Here is a 22,647-nt window from a genome sequence, read left to right as displayed (position 1 = left end):
CATTTCTGAGGTGATGCTCCGCACAGACACGCTGTAGATGGCGATATCCTGGAGTCGTTGGCTGGAGGACATCAGTATTGAAGTCGCCTAGGATTAATGCATTCGGAGTTTGAAGGGCTAAATCAAGTTCAGAGCTGAACTGGTCCCAGAAATCCACTGTGGCAGACGGCGGGCGATACAAGGTGGACACACTAATGTCTGTTGCACGTGGCTTGGTAGCAAGACGGATACGGACAGTTAATATCTCTACAGTAGATCCTGTAGATCGTTGGATTACGGTTCCAGCAAAGTGAGAATGAACATAAATGCAGACACCGCCACCATGTATAGTGCGATCACAGCGGAAAACCGTTAAACGTTAAAGTTAGGTATGTTAAGGCGAGCATCGCTAACAGTGGAGTCCAGGTGAGACTCGGTAATGCATAGGACGTGAACTTTATGGTCTGACAATAGTTGTTGAATTTCATGAGTTTTGTTTCTGAGGCTGCATATGTTTATGTGTGCTACTACAAGTGGGTCATGGGCAGAGTATTTAAGGAGACATGCAGAGTGGATATTACTTGGGGTTTTACTTCTTACTTGATTGGGAGCTCCCAGAGGATCCTATCCTTGCATACTGCTCTGACCTGGGGCCATCAAGAGTTGCGTGATCTTCTCTTCTGTAATGGGCTTGCCATCCACTAGGATTTTATCACGCGGAAGGAAACACTTCACACCGTGTGAACGGAGCTGCTTGTACTTCGGCAGGAGACTTCGACGGGCCTCTCTCTGTTGCATAGTTAGATTGTGGTTTACGTAAACTGGGTTCGTACCATGCTTCAAGCCAAAGCGCGCATCCATCAGTTTGGCCTTGGTGGTGGCTGTCATCTTGGTGCGGATCAGCCTTGGTCGATCACCTCCTGGTCGTCCGAGGCGGTCTGCTGCAGTGAAGGTTGATGTCTCTATGTCCGGAACAAGTGATGCCAGCACATACACTAGCGTCTCCTCAGTAGGCACCGGCGGATTATGCCGGCATAATTATTGGCATAATTTGGTGGTTGAAAATTTGGAGCATAATTTGGCATCCTTTCGGAGGTAGGAGCATAACTACATCGGAGTGTACTACAGTTCTATGTAGGCTGCACAATTGGGTACAATGCACATGATTAGTGCTGGTGGTCTGCATGGTAAAGGGTTCCGAGGTCATGCAGATCGTGTTTCAATGAAAAGCAGGGTAGAAATCATGGCAATACATTATTGTATGCTCGAACTCGTCTTCAAAGTTCCTTCTCACACTGGTACAGTACATGTAGCAGAAGATGCGAGTGAATCAGCCTTGGTCTGGTATCCCGGAGTCCTCAGTGTCCTCCTCTATGCCTGAAAATAGTAATGACATTGTCCCGTATCTGCAGTTGCATGCACTCTTCCTCGACCACTTGGCGTACGGTGGACACGATGTCATGGGACGGTACGCTTTCCAACGGCCAAAGAGAGTTGGAAAGCTTGTGTCTTTGTGAGTAACCTGAACATTTGGGCTCATGCAAAATCGCACCGATTTTGGGATTTCCCCACAACTTTTTGCGTCCGCAAAATGTTGTGCTGGACCGCATTCCTGTCACTTCGCAGTGGCTTTTCGTTGGTGCAGTTTGTATCCCACCCCTGACTTCTGGGTGTGTGTTTATCGATATAATATATTATCGTATTATTATATCGGTTTTTCTTATTGGCCATGTGGCTGTTGCAGTTACGACTGCTTTTCTTTTTTAGTTAAAAAACGTAGGGGTGGTGTGTGCGTCGTGGGCCATTGTATGGTTACATACAGCTTCAGATTGTATGGCTAGTGACAGGGGGTTGAGTCTGCAGGGGAAGAATACCGTGATTGAACTGAAGCTGGATGATGACCGTGTGGTGAGTGTGTGGGGGGTTCGAGATGCCGTCCTGGGGCAGGGATGTCGGTCCTTTAGCTTGGACGAGTGTTGTTACATTCATTGTAACATTTTGTCGTTTTCTGTGTGTTTTGCTGTGCGACTATAGTAGCAGCAGTGTCTTGTGCTAATTTTTCTTATGATATCAGGCCCTATGCGTACAATTATTCAAAAAGAAAAAAAAAGAAAAAATATCAGGATTGATAACCGCAATCAATAAAACTAGCTGAACCGACATTTGTGTACTTTATTCATGCAATGTAAAAACGGTGGAGACGATGTGCAATAAAACGATGAAAATATGAAGAAATGGTGTAGGGAAAAAATATATGGATTCAAACAAGTTTTCGTACAACACTCATCAGGAATCGTCGTTGTACTAAAGGACACTGAAACAAAAATTGAACTATTATAGAAAATCTAAGTTAGAGAAATAACACTAAGAGCAACAACAGTGAAATTTACAAGTGTGAATTTTAACAATCAAAGCGAGAAATGAACAAAGGAGAAAGGAAGGAGAGAAAACGTGATAACACATAACAGCAGTACATTACACCTAGAACATTAACGGCCAAGCTTGGCCGCACTAAACACGACACGTTACTTGAACAATTTCAACCCAATTATACTATCTTTCTGTACACACAAATTAGGCTTGTACAGACGCTGATAGATAGCTTCCAACACTTTTAACTGTAGTCCATAACCATGACGACCACGGCACAATACAGTGAACGAAGAGTCGGAATACGAATTGCAACAATCAGGACTAGCTAGCAGATGATTGTACACTGAAGACTTGCTACCACGAAACCTACGCACAACACTAACACTCTCACCGGCATTCTCACCATCACTCCCATCACTGCTCCCCGACTCACTGCTCCTTCCGCCGTCCGCTCCATCCTCCGCTTCCTCCGTACTCTCTCTGTCTCGTCCATCCCGCCTGACCGGGTCCATTGAAGTCAACTCGGCCGTCACCCTGCTATCACATCCCTCCTTTCGCCCTTGTCCGCTGAGTGCGTAGCTTCTGTTGTAGTTGGCTGTTGATCGTCTTGGTCTTTCAATTGTGGGCTTGGATGGTGGATTAGTTGTGGTTGCTGTAGATTGCGTTGTTGGTGTTGGTGTGGGAGCTACTGATATGCAAGGTGGGTCTTTTTGAGTCGGCATTTGTAGTGTTAATGCAGCTGTCAGTGTTGCTCGCGGTCTCCCACTGGCAAGCTCCACCGCCGCAAGAACCGATGGTGGAGGATCAGGAGGAGGCAGTGGGACCGGTACCGCAAGCGGCACCACCTCAGCCAAAGCCGCCGGGGGCACTGACGAGGGAACCACCGACGGCCAGAGCAAAGGCGGCGACACAAGCCGACCCGATGAGCCACCACGCCCATTCTCCTCCCCCACCGCCACCAGCGACGGCGGAGCAAGCACAGTCCGTGAACCATTGTCCGCGGGTTGTGTAGGCAACGGTTGTGTGGTTATTGGTTGTTTTCTAGGTCGCCCTCGCTTCGGTCTTTGTTGTTGTGCGCAAGGTGGAAGTATGTGACGTGGTGTGTGTTGTTTGATGCGTGCGTTCAGGTGCTGAACAGTCCTACCAACATACCGACTAGCGCATTGTCGGCATTCAAAGTTGTAAATAAGATGACTTAGGTGATGGGCTGGTAGGACATCCTTCCGCACCGTAAACGCACGCATCGTCGTAAAGACTGGCACAAAGTGTACTGCGTAGTATGTTCGACGAACAACAGACTTGACTGCACTACAAACTTTAGTCGACTCCTGCCCTTTCCACGGCAAACATAAATAAACGGGACAACGAGCAGGACCAATCATAGGAGCCTTCGTAGTTTGTTCGACTTTCAACAACTTCTGCAACAAAAACTCAGGGTACCCGTTCTTGACAAAAACTGACCGGAGAAAATCAAGCTCTTCGTGCAGCTTACAGGACAAACAAATACGCTTCGCACGGTCTACAAGGTTACGCACTAAGTTTACTTTATATTGAGACGAACAATAAGAGTCATATACAATGTACTGACCAGTAAACGTCGGCTTTCGATAAACGGTGGTCAGAACGTCACTACTCGTTTTTTCCACAAGCACATCTAGAAATGACAATTTGTTGGACTGTTCATGCTCACATGTAAAACGAAGGGCAGGGTGAATACTATTTAACACGTCAAGAAACTCGTTACTACGCTCCTCATTATCAAAATATGTGAATGAGTCGTCCACGAAACGTACATAAAGGTCAGGCCACAATGAATCATCAATTTTCGACTCACAGTAACCGACAAACACGTTTGCCAATACCGGACCAAGGGGCGAACCCATCGCAACACCATCGACTTGTTTGTACATGACATTGTTGAACGAAAACTCAACACCAGTTGTGACCAGCAACAACAACCGTCTAAACGCACTTTCAGATATCCAAGGAGTGTCAACGTCATCATTACGGTACAAAACATCCATGCAGATGTCGACAGTTTCTTCAATCGGCACATTAGTAAATAAACTGACGACGTCAAACGAACACATGTGTGCGTTGGGTGGTACAGGCTTGTTGCGGAGCTTCTCGACGAAATCAAAACTGTCTTTTACAGTGCGCTTGCAGTAGTGGTCCTGCACTGGTTGTAAGTAAATACACAGCCACTTGGAAATAGAATATTGGGGTGAAGCCGTCATGGAAACGATGGGACGTACTGGACATGTGGGCTTGTGTATTTTGTTACTGTGTCGGTTACTGTGAGTCGAAAATTGATGATTCATTGTGGCCTGACCTTTATGTACGTTTCGTGGACGACTCATTCACATATTTTGATAATGAGGAGCGTAGTAACGAGTTTCTTGACGTGTTAAATAGTATTCACCCTGCCCTTCGTTTTACATGTGAGCATGAACAGTCCAACAAATTGTCATTTCTAGATGTGCTTGTGGAAAAAACGAGTAGTGACGTTCTGACCACCGTTTATCGAAAGCCGACGTTTACTGGTCAGTACATTGTATATGACTCTTATTGTTCGTCTCAATATAAAGTAAACTTAGTGCGTAACCTTGTAGACCGTGCGAAGCGTATTTGTTCGTCCTGTAAGCTGCACGAAGAGCTTGATTTTCTCCGGTCAGTTTTTGTCAAGAACGGGTACCCTGAGTTTTTGTTGCAGAAGTTGTTGAAAGTCGAACAAACTACGAAGGCTCCTATGATTGGTCCTGCTCGTTGTCCCGTTTATTTATGTTTGCCGTGGAAAGGGCAGGAGTCGACTAAAGTTTGTAGTGCAGTCAAGTCTGTTGTTCGTCGAACATACTACGCAGTACACTTTGTGCCAGTCTTTACGACGATGCGTGCGTTTACGGTGCGGAAGGATGTCCTACCAGCCCATCACCTAAGTCATCTTATTTACAACTTTGAATGCCGACAATGCGCTAGTCGGTATGTTGGTAGGACTGTTCAGCACCTGAACGCACGCATCAAACAACACACACCACGTCACATACTTCCACCTTGCGCACAACAACAAAGACCGAAGCGAGGGCGACCTAGAAAACAACCAATAACCACACAACCGTTGCCTACACAACCCGCGGACAATGGTTCACGGACTGTGCTTGCTCCGCCGTCGCTGGTGGCGGTGGGGGAGGAGAATGGGCGTGGTGGCTCATCGGGTCGGCTTGTGTCGCCGCCTTTGCTCTGGCCGTCGGTGGTTCCCTCGTCAGTGCTAGGCCTCCGCGGAATATGCTCGTATTTTTACCGATAATTCCTTTGAGCATTGCTCAAAATTACGTCCGATAATTCCCGTAATTCCACCAATAATTCTCACAATAATGCTTTTTTCTTCCTTTTTTTGCAGATACCGTACCGCTTACGGGTTTTTTTGCCACTTGTACGGGCAAAAAAATCACGGTTCGCGTGAAACTCGGCTGGAAGCTTTTTTTTCTTTCTCTTTTGAAATACCGGGCGATGAACTCATTCAGGATCACAAGCTTTTTGGTACAAATCAGGGTGTTAAAATGGAAAAAAAAATGGAAAAAAGGAGGGCATTGCTCAAATTTTACCGATTATTCCACAAAAATTGCCAATAATTCCCGTTTTAAAAATCACACCGATAATTCCCGAAATTATGCCGGCATATTCCGCGGAGGCCTAGTCAGTGCCCCCGGCGGCTTTGGCTGAGGTGGTGCCGCTAGCGGTACCGGTCCCACTGCCTCCTCCTGATCCTCCACCATCGGTTCTTGCGGCGATGGAGCTTGCCAGTGGGAGACCGCGAGCAACACTGACAGCTGCATTAACACTACAAATGCCGACTCAAAAAGACCCACCTTGCATATCAGTAGCTCCCACACCAACACCAACAACGCAATCTACAGCAACCACAACTAATCCACCATCCAAGCCCACAATTGAAAGACCAAGACGATCAACAGCCAACTACAACAGAAGCTACGCACTCAGCGGACAAGGGCGAAAGGAGGGATGTGATAGCAGGGTGACGGCCGAGTTGACTTCAATGGACCCGGTCAGGCGGGATGGACGAGACAGAGAGAGTACGGAGGAAGCGGAGGATGGAGCGGACGGCGGAAGGAGCAGTGAGTCGGGGAGCAGTGATGGGAGTGATGGTGAGAATGCCGGTGAGAGTGTTAGTGTTGTGCGTAGGTTTCGTGGTAGCAAGTCTTCAGTGTACAATCATCTGCTAGCTAGTCCTGATTGTTGCAATTCGTATTCCGACTCTTCGTTCACTGTATTGTGCCGTGGTCGTCATGGTTATGGACTACAGTTAAAAGTGTTGGAAGCTATCTATCAGCGTCTGTACAAGCCTGATTTGTGTGTACAGAAAGATAGTATAATTGGGTTGAAATTGTTCAAGTAACGTGTCGTGTTTAGTGCGGCCAAGCTTGGCCGTTAATGTTCTAGGTGTAATGTACTGCTGTTATGTGTTATCACGTTTTCTCTCCTTCCTTTCTCCTTTGTTCATTTCTCGCTTTGATTGTTAAAATTCACACTTGTAAATTTCACTGTTGTTGCTCTTAGTGTTATTTCTCTAACTTAGATTTTCTATAATAGTTCAATTTTTGTTTCAGTGTCCTTTAGTACAACGACGATTCCTGATGAGTGTTGTACGAAAACTTGTTTGAATCCATATATTTTTTCCCTACACCATTTCTTCATATTTTCATCGTTTTATTGCACATCGTCTCCACCGTTTTTACATTGCATGAATAAAGTACACAAATGTCGGTTCAGCTAGTTTTATTGATTGCGGTTATCAAATTATTGTCTCCTCGCCGTGTGTTTAAATATCAGGATTGAGATAATAATATCAATAATAAAGCCATTGCCGAGCCACCGTGCTCACAGCAGCTCACTTGAATCATCGGGAGGACTTTCGGCTTTCCGCCTACCAGAGTCACCGGCTTTCGGGGTCCGTACAGACTGGCTATACGTACCTCTCCCAGACATGGCTTTTCTTACGAGAACCAGCTCGAATACAACAACAAAAAAGCCTTGGATGGTGGAGCTCCAAAACTCAAACTAGTACGGACGGTGTCACAATGCTTGAACTTGTTAGCAGTCTCCAATAAAGGAACGTCTCCATTAATAATAGCACGGGGCGGAGGTACATTGAAAAAATAAAGGACCGTGCTTATTATTAGAGATACTAGTAATACATGAATACGGTAGTTAGTAACTATTAGTATTACTAACTCTTGTTACCTATTAAAGGGGAAGTTAAGGCAAAAATCAAAATTTCACCAGTTGTAGTCTTCGGGGTGCTGAGTCGTATGGTCGTGGTCCGAGGAAGCTGAGACGCTCCCTTCCTACTTGAATCCCAATCGAACTCGCGCACTTCCACCGAAACTGGGTGACTGCGCCCTACGAGATGGGGATTTGTATGCAAAATGTCACTAAAAGCGCCATTTCGTTCTTATAAAAGCACGGATGACCGCGATTGGCCCATATGTTGTAGTCTTTTGGACGCTGAGTCGACTGGTTTTGGTCCGAAAAGGCTGCGATGTAGCGTTCCTCCTTTATTCCCAATCGAACATGGTTGAACAAGCGGTAACGTGCTCCTGCGTACACCAGTACCTGGTCGCCGTGCCTGCAGGGTACAACTTACTAGCCTGTTTGACCTTTTTTGGGTGCCCTCCTAGATCCTGTCACTCGAGTTGAACTCGAGTTGAACCTTGGTGTGAAATTTGTCGCCTGCTGGCGTGGTGACCAGGTGATTTGGGCACCCAGGAGCACGTGACCGCTTGTTCAACCATGTTCGATTGGGAATAAAGGAGGAACGCTGCATCGCAGCCTTTTCGGACCAAAACCAGTCGACTCAGCGTCCAAAAGACTACAAGATATGGGCCAATCGCGGTCGTCCGTGCTTTTATAAGAACGACATCATCGGAAATGGCGCTTTTAGTGACATTTTGCATACAAATCCCCATCTAGTAGGGCGCAGGCACCCAGTTTCGGTGGAAGTGCGCGAGTTCGATTGGGATTCAAGTAGGAAGGGAGCGTCTCAGCTTTCTCGGACCAAGACCATTCGACTCAGCACCCCGAAGACTACAACTGGTGAAATTTTAATTTTTGCCTTAACTTCCCCTTTAAATATTAGGGTAGTTTCAGGCTAGGCTAGGCTGGACTCTCTATGGCAGTGAACATGGTGAACCAGTGCACGGAGCTGGTTGCCATTGACATTTTGTTGACGGGGCAACCAGCAGCGCGCATTCCATGCCAACGCAAAATAGCTGTGCCGTGGCTGGTGCAGTGTATGCATGGTGGACAGTGCGCTAGTACTAGTAGTAGTAGTAGTACTACTACTAGTTATACTAGTATTGCATGCAGTGCGGCCTGTCCACGCCAAAAATAAACGGACGAGTCGTAGATCTACAGACAGTTAGCATGGTTAGTGCTAGACGTAGATCTACGTCGATCTACGTGCAGTCACCATGCCCATGGTCACACCTACTCATTTCGATCTATCCCACCCTGCACATCCATATCCATCGAGAACCCGTTAGTACTGAGTCTGTACCCACCATGTTCCATTCAAAGCGACCGACTGAGACGGAGAGTGAGAGCCTGGCCTGGGGCTCGGTAACAAAATCAAAATCAGTCAGTTCATGTACTTTTTCGAATCGTTACTCAAAGACAAGTGGCAGGTTGTCTTGCGATCTAAACATTCTAATCGAAATGAGCGAAGCGAAGTCGAAGACAGCTAACTGTTACTTGCGTTTTTGTTTGGAAAACCTAGCCAGTAGAAGTACATACGGCAGGAGGTCATCGCAGCGGTGACTGCATGCCTGCTTTGAGGCCTGGCTTGCCAGCGAGTAGTTTCTCCTGACTGAACCCAAACTCTGAGAATTGCAAGCAGTCAGTCCAGGGCCCTGGTGCGCTGACGTGCATTGTGCCCCGGTAGTTGGTGGCATTGGGTGCAGCTATTCGCGAGAGGAGATCCCCGTGTTGGCCGTGTACAGCGGCGACGTGGCCGGTGGAGAGAAGCGCAAGTCTACCAACGCCTGTACAGCGTGTGTGGCGGTGTGTGAATCGTAGCCTTGACAGCAGCTAATCCAGTGGCCATGGGTAAGTCGTACAATCATGTAAAACCTGCCTTCACCGGACACCCTTGGTGCAGCGGAAACTGTCCTGATATGACGGGAGTCAGCTTGATCCAGGGATACACGTACGATCCACAGTACACGTCTGTGCATGACAATTTGTCCGGTCAATACAGGGTTCCGCTTGGTAAAGGGTCCGGTAAACACAGGTTTTACTGTACTTGAAATACAATAAAAGTTCAGTACACACATGCACGCACGTGCGTGCGTGCGCTCGCACAAACACACACATACACACACACACACACACACACACACACACCTGCGCTGTCCTGTCGAGACACTGCCACAAGGGTACCATGAACCCCAGGCGGGTAATAGGGAGAGAACAGATTGGTAAATTGGAGGAAATCTCCCATTCCTAGTATTAGATAAATATAATAATAATATTCGCGGGATCCGCATCGGCATCGCTTGAATGTTCAGAAACACACAAACTAGCCTTCGCATCCGCAGGCCACCACTATGCCTGTTCACCTTAGTGGCGAATGCAGACCTCACAAGTGAGTTAGGGGAGAGGAGGTTCGTCTCTCAACCAATCGGGTGTGTAACGGCATAATAACCCTGTCAGCTGCATTCTTGTTATCCTCACTCCGAACTGTGAGTACCCAGTTGACCGTGGGTGTCGGCGCAGTTCAACACACGTAAAAAGTCTTTTTACACGCTCCCTGCTACAAGCGCGGGTCTTGTACTCAGGACCTCATGATTCGCAGGCAGGCCTGCAAACCAATCGGGCATATGCGTTGGTACAGTCATACAATGGCCCAGTCACCCTATAATACATCATATCTTTCCTATCTTGCCCTCGTTGATTTACCAAGTAAGTAAGCGAGACCTCGGGTCGGTGGCGATACTCCAGTTCCATTTCAGCTGTGGCGACAGCGACCTCCACCATGCTGAATCTGTTCTTGAGGTTTATGGTCTTTCGAAAAACAAAAAAATGGACGCAAAACTGGGTGCCTGTTTGGCGGCTGGTTTTGCCGCAGCTCCGTGCTTGTGCGTTTCAAAACGCTACACACATGCATCCGTATGTGATTATACTGAGCATCTCTGTGTTGACAGCGCGCGTCTTGATTCGGGGACCCAATGGTCTGCAGGCAAGTCTGTACAAGTTTGCGGACCACTTAGCCATTCGCCTCACTGGCAGCTGGATAGATACGCCTGCAAAAACCCATGCTCATAAATTGAGTGTGCTTTGCGCATATGGCTTGTCCTATGTGTGTGCACATGTGTATGTACATGTGTGTGTGTGTGTGTGTGTGTGTGTGTGTGTGTGTGTGTGTGTGTGTGTGTGTTCAGATGAGCGTCCCGAAAGCCAAGCTGCAACCAGTGTCCCCCAGTACCCATGTGGGATATGCGGACGGACGTTTTATCCCGAAGTTTTGGTAAGGATTCATTAGAGGATATGGCTGTGGATGTAATTCATCAAGTAAAACAGAGAGGTTCCAGGCTTTCCAAGAGAGTGCTCAATACCAAGAGGCAGAGCTAGTTCAAACAATAAGGGGACGGAAAAAGTGTTTGAGCTCTGAGTTTCACGCACTAAGCGATTATCAGAAAACTGTGTGATTAAGTACTATGTACCTTTGTGATTCAGTTAGCTCGCTGTCTTAGCAAGCACAGCTTCATGCACCATGGCTGCTAGGAGCTGAAACACTGTTTTAACCAGTGGAATGCGAAATTTGGAAGCGATTACAGAGCCATGGTTGGTCGTGTCTTTTCGGAACGTTGTCACAATGGCACAGAGCACCCTGGATGCTGTAGCCGATGTGTTACCAGCATAGTCCTGTTGTGCAGAGAATAACCCACAGAAGCAGCAAGACTCACCGAGCTGGATACGTACTACTGGTGTATTGAAGTCATCTGAACAAAACCCTGAATCATCAGGTGTACTCGTATGTTACATTTCGGTGCAGTTCCTTTCGCGTTGGCTGAGCTAAGCGCTTGCAGCATGGGGTTAACAGTCAAGTTGGTGTGGATGGAGCATGTCGAAATATGCACAATGCTAGCACCGGTGGTCACCTGACACATGCTCTAAACTTCATGGACGAGAGCTAACTACAGACTGACTGGCAGCATGCTCATCACGAATAGGTCAGTGTCTCGATCTCTCCAAATGGTGCTTGCTCCTTTTCTCGGGGTCCTTTCTGCAGGCACGGCATCAGGGAATATGTCAGAAGTCGGCAGCAAAGAAGCGCAAAGTCTTCGACTCACGCAAGGCCAGGATCCAGGGTACTGACATGGAGAAGGCTATGGTGGAGGCACAGTTCAGAAAGAAGACCACTGTCGAAGAGCCTTCAGCGAAGGTAAGTTGTGGCCGCTTCTTTCAGTTAACATATGCTGTGTTGGTCTGTGCTCCGTATTTGGCAGGGTGGGGAGATGCTCATTACTCATATCCTTCAATGACGTCTTCCCTGTGAAGGCAGTTGTACAGCTTCCAATGCAGTGGCTACATGCATAACAAGTGTGCCCCCCCCCCCCCCCGAAGTTGGGAAGACCTGCGGGGAATCCCCCCTTCCGCAGAGTGTCGTAACCGTGACCCCATGTATGCTGCTGTCTGTACCGTTTTGCGGCCCGGCTGCGACTCCACATGTGCAGGGTGGAAAGAGCAGACGACCGGGAGGAGGACATGAGGATAGAGCTATTGAGGTATTAGCACATCCGTAGCCAGGATCTGTAACTCAAATGATTGTGTGGCACGGTGTGCTGTAATTCAACTGAAGTCTGGCACTCGTATTGTGCAGTAAATCCTTCCAATCGAGCAAACACTAATACCAGATCACCTACCTGTACCTGTCTTAAGAGACCGGTCATCTTGGGCACCACTGTTAGGGTCCCACCTGCTACTGGGCTAGCGGCCGCCATGAGGACTCTCAGGAACAGAGACGGGGATTTTCTTTTCTCTATTTTACATCTCGGTGAACCTAGCCCTGTTTCCACCTACAGTGGAACCTGTCAAGGCGACCACTCTGATAATGCGACCACCTGTCCAGAGGACCACTACAACCAGGACCAAGGGGTGTAGTTTTCAGTCACATGACCCTGGATAAGGAGACCACCTGTACACAGCGACCACTTTCTGAAGGTCCCCTGAGCGGTCGCCTTAGCCGCGGACAGGTTGCACTGTACATTTGAACCTGTGATAGAATCTGACGTGATAAATGAGTCCCTATTGGCTAGTGCAAGGAGCAGTTTTCTGTGCACCATTAGCTGGTTGCTAAACACACTGGGTACTGTAGATCTAGTGAATGGTTATGATGACCCAATGAAATCCAACTCCTAGCAGAAAATTAGTTGCTTTGGCCACATCATCCAAGGGGAGTGCAGAGTATAGCTACGCGCAGGTTAAGCGGAATAATCGAAGTGAAGACGTACGCGAGGGGTTGGATTTGATTGTCCAGCACTGCACATGTAGTACACTAGGGCTATAGGGCAGATGGGTGAGAGATGCATAATAGAATGAAGGAAGCAATGTTTCTAAGAACTAGTGTAGAGTAGGCTGTATTGGAACAGCGGACCGACAGGATGAGTTCCACATCAAACATAGTTTTCTCATCTAAAAGTTGAAACACTGAAAGAGGCTCACTCTGTCAGCCAGATCATGTGACTTTGAGGTGGCAGTCCCGGGGTTGTCGCTGCTGATCCGGCTGGTCTGACTTTGGCCAGACCACTTTTCAATCGTGGCAGGCAGCCGCGTTTTGGTAGCGAATAAGGCACAATGTAGTGTCAATAACAAATAAGGCACAATGTAGTGTCAATAACAAATAAGGCACAATGTAGTGTCAATAACAAATAAGGCACAATGTAGTGTCAATAACAAATAAGGCACAATGTAGTGTCAATAACAAATAAGGAACAATGTGGTGTCAATAACAAATAAGGCACAATGTAGTGTCAATAACTGTTAGCAGTATATACTAGTACATGTACATGTCAGTTATGTCTTGGTCGTCCCATATTCAGTCCACTGGGACTGCTGTGAAAGGCATGCTGGCCATCTAAGTGCTTCTTACAAGTATATTGAATTTACAGTACTAAAGCCACCCAGAAAAAGTTGTTTGTTCCGGTCACCCAGTCGACTGTATATTTTCCACACGGCTGCAGAAATACTATTCACCATGCAAGTGCCCGAGAGGGTGGAATCATGGCTCTATCGCCTCATCACTCGATGGCAATGCATTAGTAGTAGTATTTATTTTATTTACCATCGGATGCCTCAACAGTGATACACACAACTCTTAAGAGGGCCGATAACGGGATAAGTGGAAAGGAAAGGAAAAGAAAGAAAAAATAGAAAAAAAATTGGAATTCAGACATCAAGCAGTACAGTAATCAAACACCAAGTCAACTTCAATCTTAGTACAAGAACTATCAAGATCATCGAGAAACTCAACATATGCATTGGTGTTAACAATAACACCTCATGAAGCTTTTTTGCCTGCGGTGCCGATATCTGCAACCAGTGGGGCGCTGATAATCCAGGTCATATGCGTAACAAGATCCAGGTCAGTGAAGTGTGAACTTTGACGAAAATGCCTGGATATGGCCAGTCGCACTATAGACAAAGCAATCCCACCAATGAGCCCTAAACCTGCCGTATTTTCCGGAGTATAAGCCGTACCCAGATTTTTTTGCCATGAAAGACAGACACCTACCCTATCCTCCACCATCAATTTGTCAATCTTAGTAAAAGCCGCACTAAGACTTTTTTGGGTGAATTACTTGTGTTTAAAGTGCGGCTAGGGTTTACCCGGTGTTAGCGGCCGTCGTGAGTTCCCTTCGGGAACGGACACGATCGATAATTTACTTTTTTTTCTTTTTTTTTAAAGTGCGCTTATACTCCAGAAAATATGGCGCGTGAAGTGACCAGAAACAAGGAACACAATTCTAGTATTCTGAGTAGCCTGATTCCGTGCTCTTTCACTTTCAGGGCAAGAAGAACAACTGGCGAACGCAGCACGAGAATTTCATTGCAGCCATTCGCGGTGCTCGTGAGGTCACCAAGGCCATGAAGACGGGCGCTCCTCTGCCACCGCCGCCACCGCCCGCCGAGAATCCCGACTATGTGAAGTGCGACTTCTGCACTCGCCGGTTCAAGCCGGAGGCGGCGGAGAGGCATATCCCATTCTGCCGGGATAAGGCGTCGCGACTCAACAAGAGCGGCAAGACTGTACCGGCGGCAGCCAAGGAAAAACTGGACAAGCGTAACACAGTACGTTATGGGCGTAGTGCCTGGATTTGTGTGATCAATATTATTGCATGACTTACTTTATATATCTGGCCTTTATTTACTACATGAAGTCAATTCTAAAATAATAATACTTTTAATAGTGAGCCGCAGATCTTTGAAATCCTGATTCAGGCTAACTTTTAAAAGGCTCGATAATCATTGTCCATTGTCGCGTATCTTGGAATGAGGAACTGCAACATCTCACATGTAAACTTTGGCCTCTAACTCAACAAAACCAACTTCAAATAACTTCTTCTTTATAGCAAATTCCACGACGGAAAGGCTTGTACAGAATCAAGTCCTTGTCCCGCTGGCCCCAAGGACAACTGGAACGGGCTGCCTGGGAGCTAAACCCACATGATTTCCCGTTCCATTTGCCCATGTCATCTCCCTGGATGCTACGACTACGTGATGTAAATTGACACCACGTGTATGGCCCTTACGTCAACAATATGCTGTTGTTCCTGCCACTGTGGTCTACTTGCTCTTTGGCAGTATCGAGTTCCCTTGCCCGGAGCTAAGAAGCGTACCTCAATGGATGGACCTGGACAGCAAGCTGGACCTGGATCCCACCGAGCACCAAGCCAGGTAGGCGTCTTCTTGCTGTTGCTGCTGCTGCCGCCGTTGCTGCTGCTGCTTATGCAACTTGTGACTGCTGCTGCTGCTGCTGCTGTTGCTGTTGTTGTTGTTGTTGTTGTTGTTGTTGTTGTTGTTGTTGTTGTTGTTGTTGTCGTTGTTGTTATTGCTGTTGTTGTTGTTGTTGCTGGTGGTGGTGGCAGTGTTCTTGTTCTTGTTCTTGTTGTCGTCATCATCATTGTGTTGTTGGCACTGGCCGAGCCAGCAACAGGGGTAGTGGTGTAGCTGTTATAACAGCATTATAATCATTTCCGTCATGCGTGCATCCCCCCCCCCCCCCCCAGACGGACATTGCATCACAGCGACAGCAGCAGCAGCAGCAGCGCGATGCAGAGAGGCGAGCAGCAGGCGGAATGACACGGCAGCGTCCGCCAGCCGGGCCGCCGGGCGCTCGAGCAGTGGCTGCAGCTCGAACGAACGGCGCCACCGCACCGCCTGCGGGCGGCCGACCGCCCACTACGGGAACGTACGGTCACGGCGAGCAGGAGCAGCCGGGTCGCCGTCAGCCCGCGGCTGGACAGAGGCGAGTCGGGGTGCCGGGAACACGTCAAGCTAGTTTGCCTGGCCAGCGTCAAACAAACCGAGATCAAGAGCAGGTAATTTGATAGTATAGTAAAACCTGTCAAGGCGACCACTCGGATAAGGCGACCACCTGTCCTAGAAGACCACTGAAACCAGCACCAAGGAATGCTATTTCCAGTCAAATGACCCTGGATAAGGAGACCACCTGGTAACAGAGACCACGGTTTGAAGGTCCTTGGAGTGGTCGTCTTAGACAGGTTTCACTGCAATTTAGTAGTAATTGTCTACAGTTTGTAGCCAGATGATGCACAGATCATCAGTTGTCTGAGGATGGCCTTGGAGCCTTGCTATGTGCATGAAACGCAGCGCTGCAGCAAACATTTAGCCGGTTGTCACTGTTCTCTCGTGCCTTTGTCGTACATTATCTAGAGATTATACTGCTGTACACGGCATGCATAACATGATAGTCTACATGTACATTGGAACCTGCCTTCGTAACCATTGCAATAGGAGACCTGTCAGTGTCACCGACCATGAAGGGCTGGATTATCTTGCTCCCAGACTAAGCCTTTCTACAGCGCTCTATAGATGGAGCAGTCACGGTTTCTATACAGCATATGATAGTCTCTGAGACTAAGTTTGAGTCAATGACCTATACGCTATGATTCTAGCCATTGACGTCTATCTACAATGCATTCACTGGTTTATAGTTGCTATGGTTACACACAACTACAGTTCTGGCAAGAGAAATTCGTCCTGATGAAAAAAGTAGCGCAGCGTTCGAGAGCACAGAACACTGTTTGTGGTGCTAAGGCTGTGTAACGCCCGGCACTATTTTATTCATGAGGTTGGCTTTCTCTGCCCATTAGTGTGCTAGTACTACCGGCAGTCCCGCTGTGTGCAGTGTTCATACCATCTCCATGGTGACACATCTACTCGTTACCTCAACAGCCTCTTTTAGTTTTACTAAGTACAACTGCAGTGGTGGCTTCAACTTCAGCCTCTTTTAAGGGCTAAATAAGACTATGAATAATTTTCCCAAGTGTTCCACAAAATTTCAGCTCAAACTAATTGCTGTGCATTTTTTCTGCAATTTCTTCATTACAGTGGGCACCGGATGACACACCACCACCACCGAAGGGACCGGCACCACAACACCGGCGCCAAGTGCCCGGGAGTGTGGCCAGGAACGGCAGTCGCAACGGCATGAACTCGACGTACACGCTGCGGCAAAACGGCTCTGGTGAGAACGCTCGGCTGTGATGCTGTCTGTCTTCGGTGTGCGTATGCATAGATCGAAGCATGTTCAGTTGCATCCAGGGAGCACTGCCAGTGCACACAACTTTCATAGTGGGAACGTTTGGGGAAACAAACGTTCCCACTCGTTAGTATCCATGCTCTATGTGGATATCTCAGCTCTGTAATGCATCCATGCACTAGTAAGCGATTGCATCTGCTTTTTTTTTTTTTAACTTAAGAGCTGTCACTGCTATGATGGTCTTCAAAGTCCAAACCATGACTGTAGCCATATCATAGAGATGTTTGAGTGGTGTGGTTTTAATGCCCAAGATTTGGGTCTGGGTCCCTAGCCAAGAGTCATGGCCCAGGAACTTTGAGGCTGGCAAAGTACGGCCATCTCTCTATAAGATCGGAACATTTAGTGCGTTGCTGTGGGTAAAGTACACATACGGTGATGCACAGCAGTATGCTTCGCCCATGACTGTTGAAAATGCTCGCCGCGGTGCCGCAAAGCACTGTATGACCAGCATTTGCAAGATGTTCTCACTGTAGCAAGCCATGTACATGATTGTATTGAAATCATGTGACAAATGTAGGGGTGAAACAATTATACCGAATACTCGAGTACTCGCTCGGTTTTTTCTGAAATAATCGTACTCGGAATAAATCAGAGTACTCGTTCATACGTGGAACATGCATTTACCACAGAAATCTGCAGTTTCAGAGCAGCAGTCGGCAGATATTGATGTGCAGACTGAGTGGTGAACATTTGTTCACGAGTAGAGAGAGCCCAAATGACCCAGCAACCAATATACCAGAGAAAAAAATGGCAGCCACTCGGTTCAAGCAGGGTTTGTATCACGTGATTTTAAGGCCCTCGGTGTGCAATTGATAGGAGATGAAGAATACTCGAACACTCGAATATTCGATCGGAGAAAATCAGAGTACTCGAACTCGGGATCTCAATGCCAACTTTCACCCCTAGACAAATGACAGATTTTTTATGATTTCAGTAGCCCTGACATCGTGCTTGAACTTTCTACTTGTATTCAAACTTGTGATCATCATCTCTTGTTGCATACCCTACACCCATTCAGGTGCTCCCACTCCGGCCCTTGACCTCTCCCCTGCCGATCAATATGAACAGAGTCCCGGCGGCGGTGGCAATGGTCTAATGCACTCTGGACGAGGCAGTGCACGGCGAAAACTACAGGAGGCGGCTGAGTTTAACCAGCACCAGCAGCAGCACTACACGTCTGAGCTGTACATCGACGCCACCGAGCAGGCTCCGCTGGGCAGAAGCTCGTCGGCGTCCACGTCGGGCGTATCCGACATGTCCGACGTGTCACTACCGCCGATTGGAACGGGCCGCAAGCTGTCACAGTGAGTTAACACTGCACAACCGTGCAGGGGTGGATCCAGGGGGGGGGGGGGGGTCCACGGAACCCCCTAAATTTCGCAAATTTACTACTGGAAATCGTATGCATGGACATGTACATATATCACCAGTATTCAACTTTTGGCTAAACCGGAACCCTTTGTAGAGATCTCTGGATCCAATCCTGCCATACGAGCTTATTACTGTGCTTCTGAAGTCCATTGCGTACCTTCTCCCCTGTTTAGTTTTCTTACTGTTGACTGTTGACTATCACATTAATTTTGTGAACTTTCTGTAAAATTCACCACTGCCTTCGGTGGTCTTCCCGGCTGTGTAATACAAACTCGCTTGGCTTCATTAACAAAAAGAAGGTTGGATAGTTATGGTCCCTGCTGCCCCCGAGATGCCTTGGTGTTTATAGAATTCTTGTACCAGAGTCCAAGAGATTCTTTTGAGCTGCTAACAGAAGTTAGTATGCGGCGTATGTGAACGTCGGATTGGCCATGTATTATGTCTGGAATTACCGTTACCATTCTGAGTCTGACTACATTGTAAGTTCCGGAATGGGCCGTGACTGACACCGTTTTGTCATGTCTTTGCTACTTCTGCAGTGGCAGTCATGCGCAGATGCAGCAGGGCCCCGGCACCATGAGCAGGTTCTGCTATGACTGCGGCACTCGTTTCCCGGTGCCGAACGCCAAGTTCTGCTGTGAGTGCGGCAAGAAGAGATTACCAATGCCCAGTACTTGAATGTTCTAAACTGCGTGTGCAGGTGAAATGCACACTCCTGTGCAGCATCCGAGACTGCTCAGATGCGCTGAACGCTGGCATTGAGGCGATTTGTTAGGAGATTGGCTGCTCACGGTTGATTCTTGCTAGTGTGTGCGTGAAAACTTTGCACGATCTTGACATAACAGAGAAACTCATTGATTTTGATGCGGCTGTGGAAATTCGTGTAGCTCAGCTCATTTACACCTTGCTGGGCAACGGTACTATTCAATAGAGATGAGAATTATTAGTAACAATGACCAATCGGATCTTTCTATTTTATTGTTTTTGTACTAAAATGTCTCATGCAAAAAAATCCTGCGATCTCTAGAACGTGTTGGCAGATATACTCAAGACATGCGTTGAATACTGCTGTCTGGATGTGCTTTCTATTTTATGATAACTTCACTAGGAACGTTGACATTTTTTTTTTTTACTAGAGCCACGTAAACCCGTCATGTGTGAGCCATGAATAAGGGGAGTGGTGGCGTGGTCTGGGATGCTCTGCCGACCTTGGGTCTCGGCTTCATCACAACCAGGCGCGCCAATAGAAGAGAGAGAGAGAGAGAGAGAGAGAGAGAGAGAGAGAGAGAGAGAGAGAGAGAGAGAGAGAGAGAGAGAGAGAGAGAGAGAGAGAGAGAGAGAGAGAGAGAGAGAGAGAGAGAGAGAGAGACATGTGATCAGATCCCCTCGGTTTCCCCAGCCGTGCGTGTAGTTTGCTTTGCTGGAGATCTGTGGCCAGGAAAGCTCAAGGTGTGTGGTGGGATGATCCAATAGAGCGTGTTGGAGCTTGAAGAGGAACAGACCGCTCAACCGGCTCATTGTGTGTAGTGTGTTCTGCGTAATCGGAGTTACGGCTGCATTGTTTTCGACCCTGTTCGACTCGGTTTTGCTTTCCATGTGCAAGAACTCAGGAGTTGGAGCAAATTAGCCTTGATCCATTTTTCAACGGTGGTGCGTCAGTACAATCATTCATGTACATACTAGCAGTACATAATATGTATCTAATATTGACTGAGTACGAGGTCAATAATAGGAAATAAAAGCCGAGTAAAAGACCGAGGCGAAGCCGAGGTCTTTTACGAGGTCTTTTATTTCCTATACTGACCAAGTACGAAGTCAATATTAGATTTATCACGACTAGCCAAAGCCTGTGTTCAATCGCTAAAAAGGAGTCAAATATAAGCGGTCAATATAGCTCTAAGGAGTGAAATCATAGTATGCAGGAATATTTGACTGCTTAGGTACATGTATGGCAAAAATCTATGGGAGTCAAAAACTCAGTCAATACTAAGGGAGTGATAAGCAGCTATACAGCACACTTGTCACTGTGTGAGAGCCTTGGCTGTGGGAGCTGCCACGGCCACCCACAAGTATTACACATGATCATGTCCCATGCCTAGCCTGCATGCCTGCTCGTATCTGGACTTTAGACAGAATGAGACTACAATACATGTTGTACATGATTGGACTGTCCATTCAGTAAATAATCAGACTTGTGTTTTCAACAACGACAAATCACTCCTGGCAACCTTCGGATCGCTTCCCACGCTGTAATATTTCCTGGACAACCTCTTCTGAATGAAATGGGCATGCACTTCTTCCCGTACAAGTTGGGGCTCGGACCAAAACGTCAACACATGTACATGTAAATAGACACCAATTTTCACGAAATCTGGACAGGTCTGGTGCCGGTGTTGCTTTTCCCTTTTTTCATTCCCTGATAATCTGCTGAGTCCGAGAGAGGTGTTTGTTTCTTCTGAATACACCGTTCCGTGTAGTCTTGCCAGTGACCATAGCAACAGTTTGTTTCACTTGCACTTTGTGTACTCACACTCACAGACTGAATATTGTCATCGCTCATGCGTCACGTTAGTTCTCCCGGCTGTACATGTAGATCCTGGATGGGTGGTAGTGGTAGTGGAAATGTTCATCTGTGAGTATTGGTCGACCGCAGACCATCACACCATCCGCAGACCATCAGCCACTGCCCATCGATACCCCCCCCCCCCCCTCCTGTCCATACAAACACCGCAGAAAGACCGTGCACATGTATTATAATTTATCATGGACATGGACATGGACATGGTAGCAAGGCGCCACCTCCACCTCTGCATGTGCAGCTGTCCACGATAGTTATAGTCGGTACAGACAGTCACATGGACGATGGAGTCTCGAAAACCCACCGTAGGCACCTCCCTCCCTACTACTAGTATTGCAGACAGACAGTCACTGGCTCATGACAGTGATGAAGTCAGTAGAAAAATCCCGACCGCTACATAATCATTGTCACAAACTCGAGTACAGATCTACAGCACCCAGCACGGGCAGTACTCCAGACGTGTGAGCATGACTCTAGTAGTACTGAGTAGCCTGGCACAACAATAATCAGCAAGCCCTGTGTAAGTACTGTAACTGCCACACCGTCCGATTTGATTCTTTGCGTTTTGATTTCACAGGACTAGACAGGTCATTGACACGGTACGGGTACTGGTGTCAAAGTAGTGACACTGACAGTCAGACCGAGCCGCAGTCCGCGGACTGAAGTAATTAGTTAGTCTAATACTGTAATAGTTTAGTGAAGACGAAGTGCAGGCTAAGTAGGCTGGGAGATCTACATGTAGTAATAGGGCATAGTACAGACTCACTCAGTCATGACATGTAGAACTAAGGAGTAAGGTAAGGGCGCGTTCGAATTGTCACTCTTTGACTTTTCGAGGAGCTTCGTTTTCCTGAAGAGGTGGCCTTATTGACCTCTTCAGAAAAACGAAGCTCCTCGAAACTCCTCGAAACTCATCCGATGGGAAGGTGGATTAGTTTCGAAGAGTTTGGAATAGCTACGTCACGTAGTACGTGGAGATGGTCGATCTGATCGGACGTCATCAGCGCCATGGCAATTCCACTGAAAAAGTAAAAATGATAGAAACCGACACTTAAACTATTATCTCTTTATAAAATTTGTTAGAACAGTTGATAAAGACAATTCGAACGCGCCCTAAGTCTAAGACTGTAAGAGTAAGAAGTAGCACAGAAGCTGATGCTCATGCTGCATGTAAAAATTAATAATAATATTGCTGTGCCGTTGTCTGATCAGTCTTCACTCACAGACCTCGGGCCTGATCAGAGCGTCATGCCCTCGCAACTGTGTAGGATTATGTATTTCATTGCCAGTTCCACTGCATCCCACACGATCGATCACAATGACTGAATGCTGCGATTGTTCTGTAGAGTGTACAATGGTGTAGGGTTTATCGATTTGATGTCGATTCTTTGAAAAAAAATGAATAGAAATGGAAGCACTTGTGTCAAGATTACAAACCGTTAAACTTTAGGTGTGAAGTACAGTAACATCGCGCGTGTTGCACATC

At 47.3% G+C, this 22,647-nt stretch overlaps 1 protein-coding gene across 2 annotated transcripts; it reads left to right on the top strand.

Moving 5' to 3' along the window:
- The first annotated feature begins 8,993 nt into the window (after positions 1–8,993).
- LOC135822540 (zinc finger C2HC domain-containing protein 1A-like) lies at positions 8,994–19,720 on the top strand. Of its 2 annotated transcripts, XM_065335332.1 has the most exons (10): positions 8,996–9,474; positions 10,809–10,894; positions 11,660–11,812; positions 12,105–12,155; positions 14,437–14,718; positions 15,232–15,324; positions 15,657–15,968; positions 17,002–17,137; positions 18,231–18,516; positions 19,123–19,720. In XM_065335332.1, exons 1-10 carry the CDS (start codon positions 9,471–9,473, stop codon positions 19,259–19,261), a joined length of 1,542 nt encoding a protein of 513 aa, XP_065191404.1. In that variant the 5' UTR covers positions 8,996–9,470; the 3' UTR covers positions 19,262–19,720. The 2 variants fall into 2 exon arrangements, with proteins under 2 accessions (XP_065191405.1, XP_065191404.1); XM_065335333.1 differs by lacking the exon at positions 12,105–12,155 and having other exon boundaries at positions 8,994–9,474.
- The last annotated feature ends 2,927 nt before the right edge of the window (positions 19,721–22,647 follow it).

This window comes from Sycon ciliatum, chromosome 8 (genome assembly GCF_964019385.1).
Source record: "Sycon ciliatum chromosome 8, ocSycCili1.1, whole genome shotgun sequence".
NCBI classification, from domain to species: Eukaryota; Metazoa; Porifera; class Calcarea; order Leucosolenida; family Sycettidae; genus Sycon; species Sycon ciliatum.
Note: the sequence above shows the minus strand (reverse complement) of the source record. Positions and strands in the feature narration are given on the sequence as shown.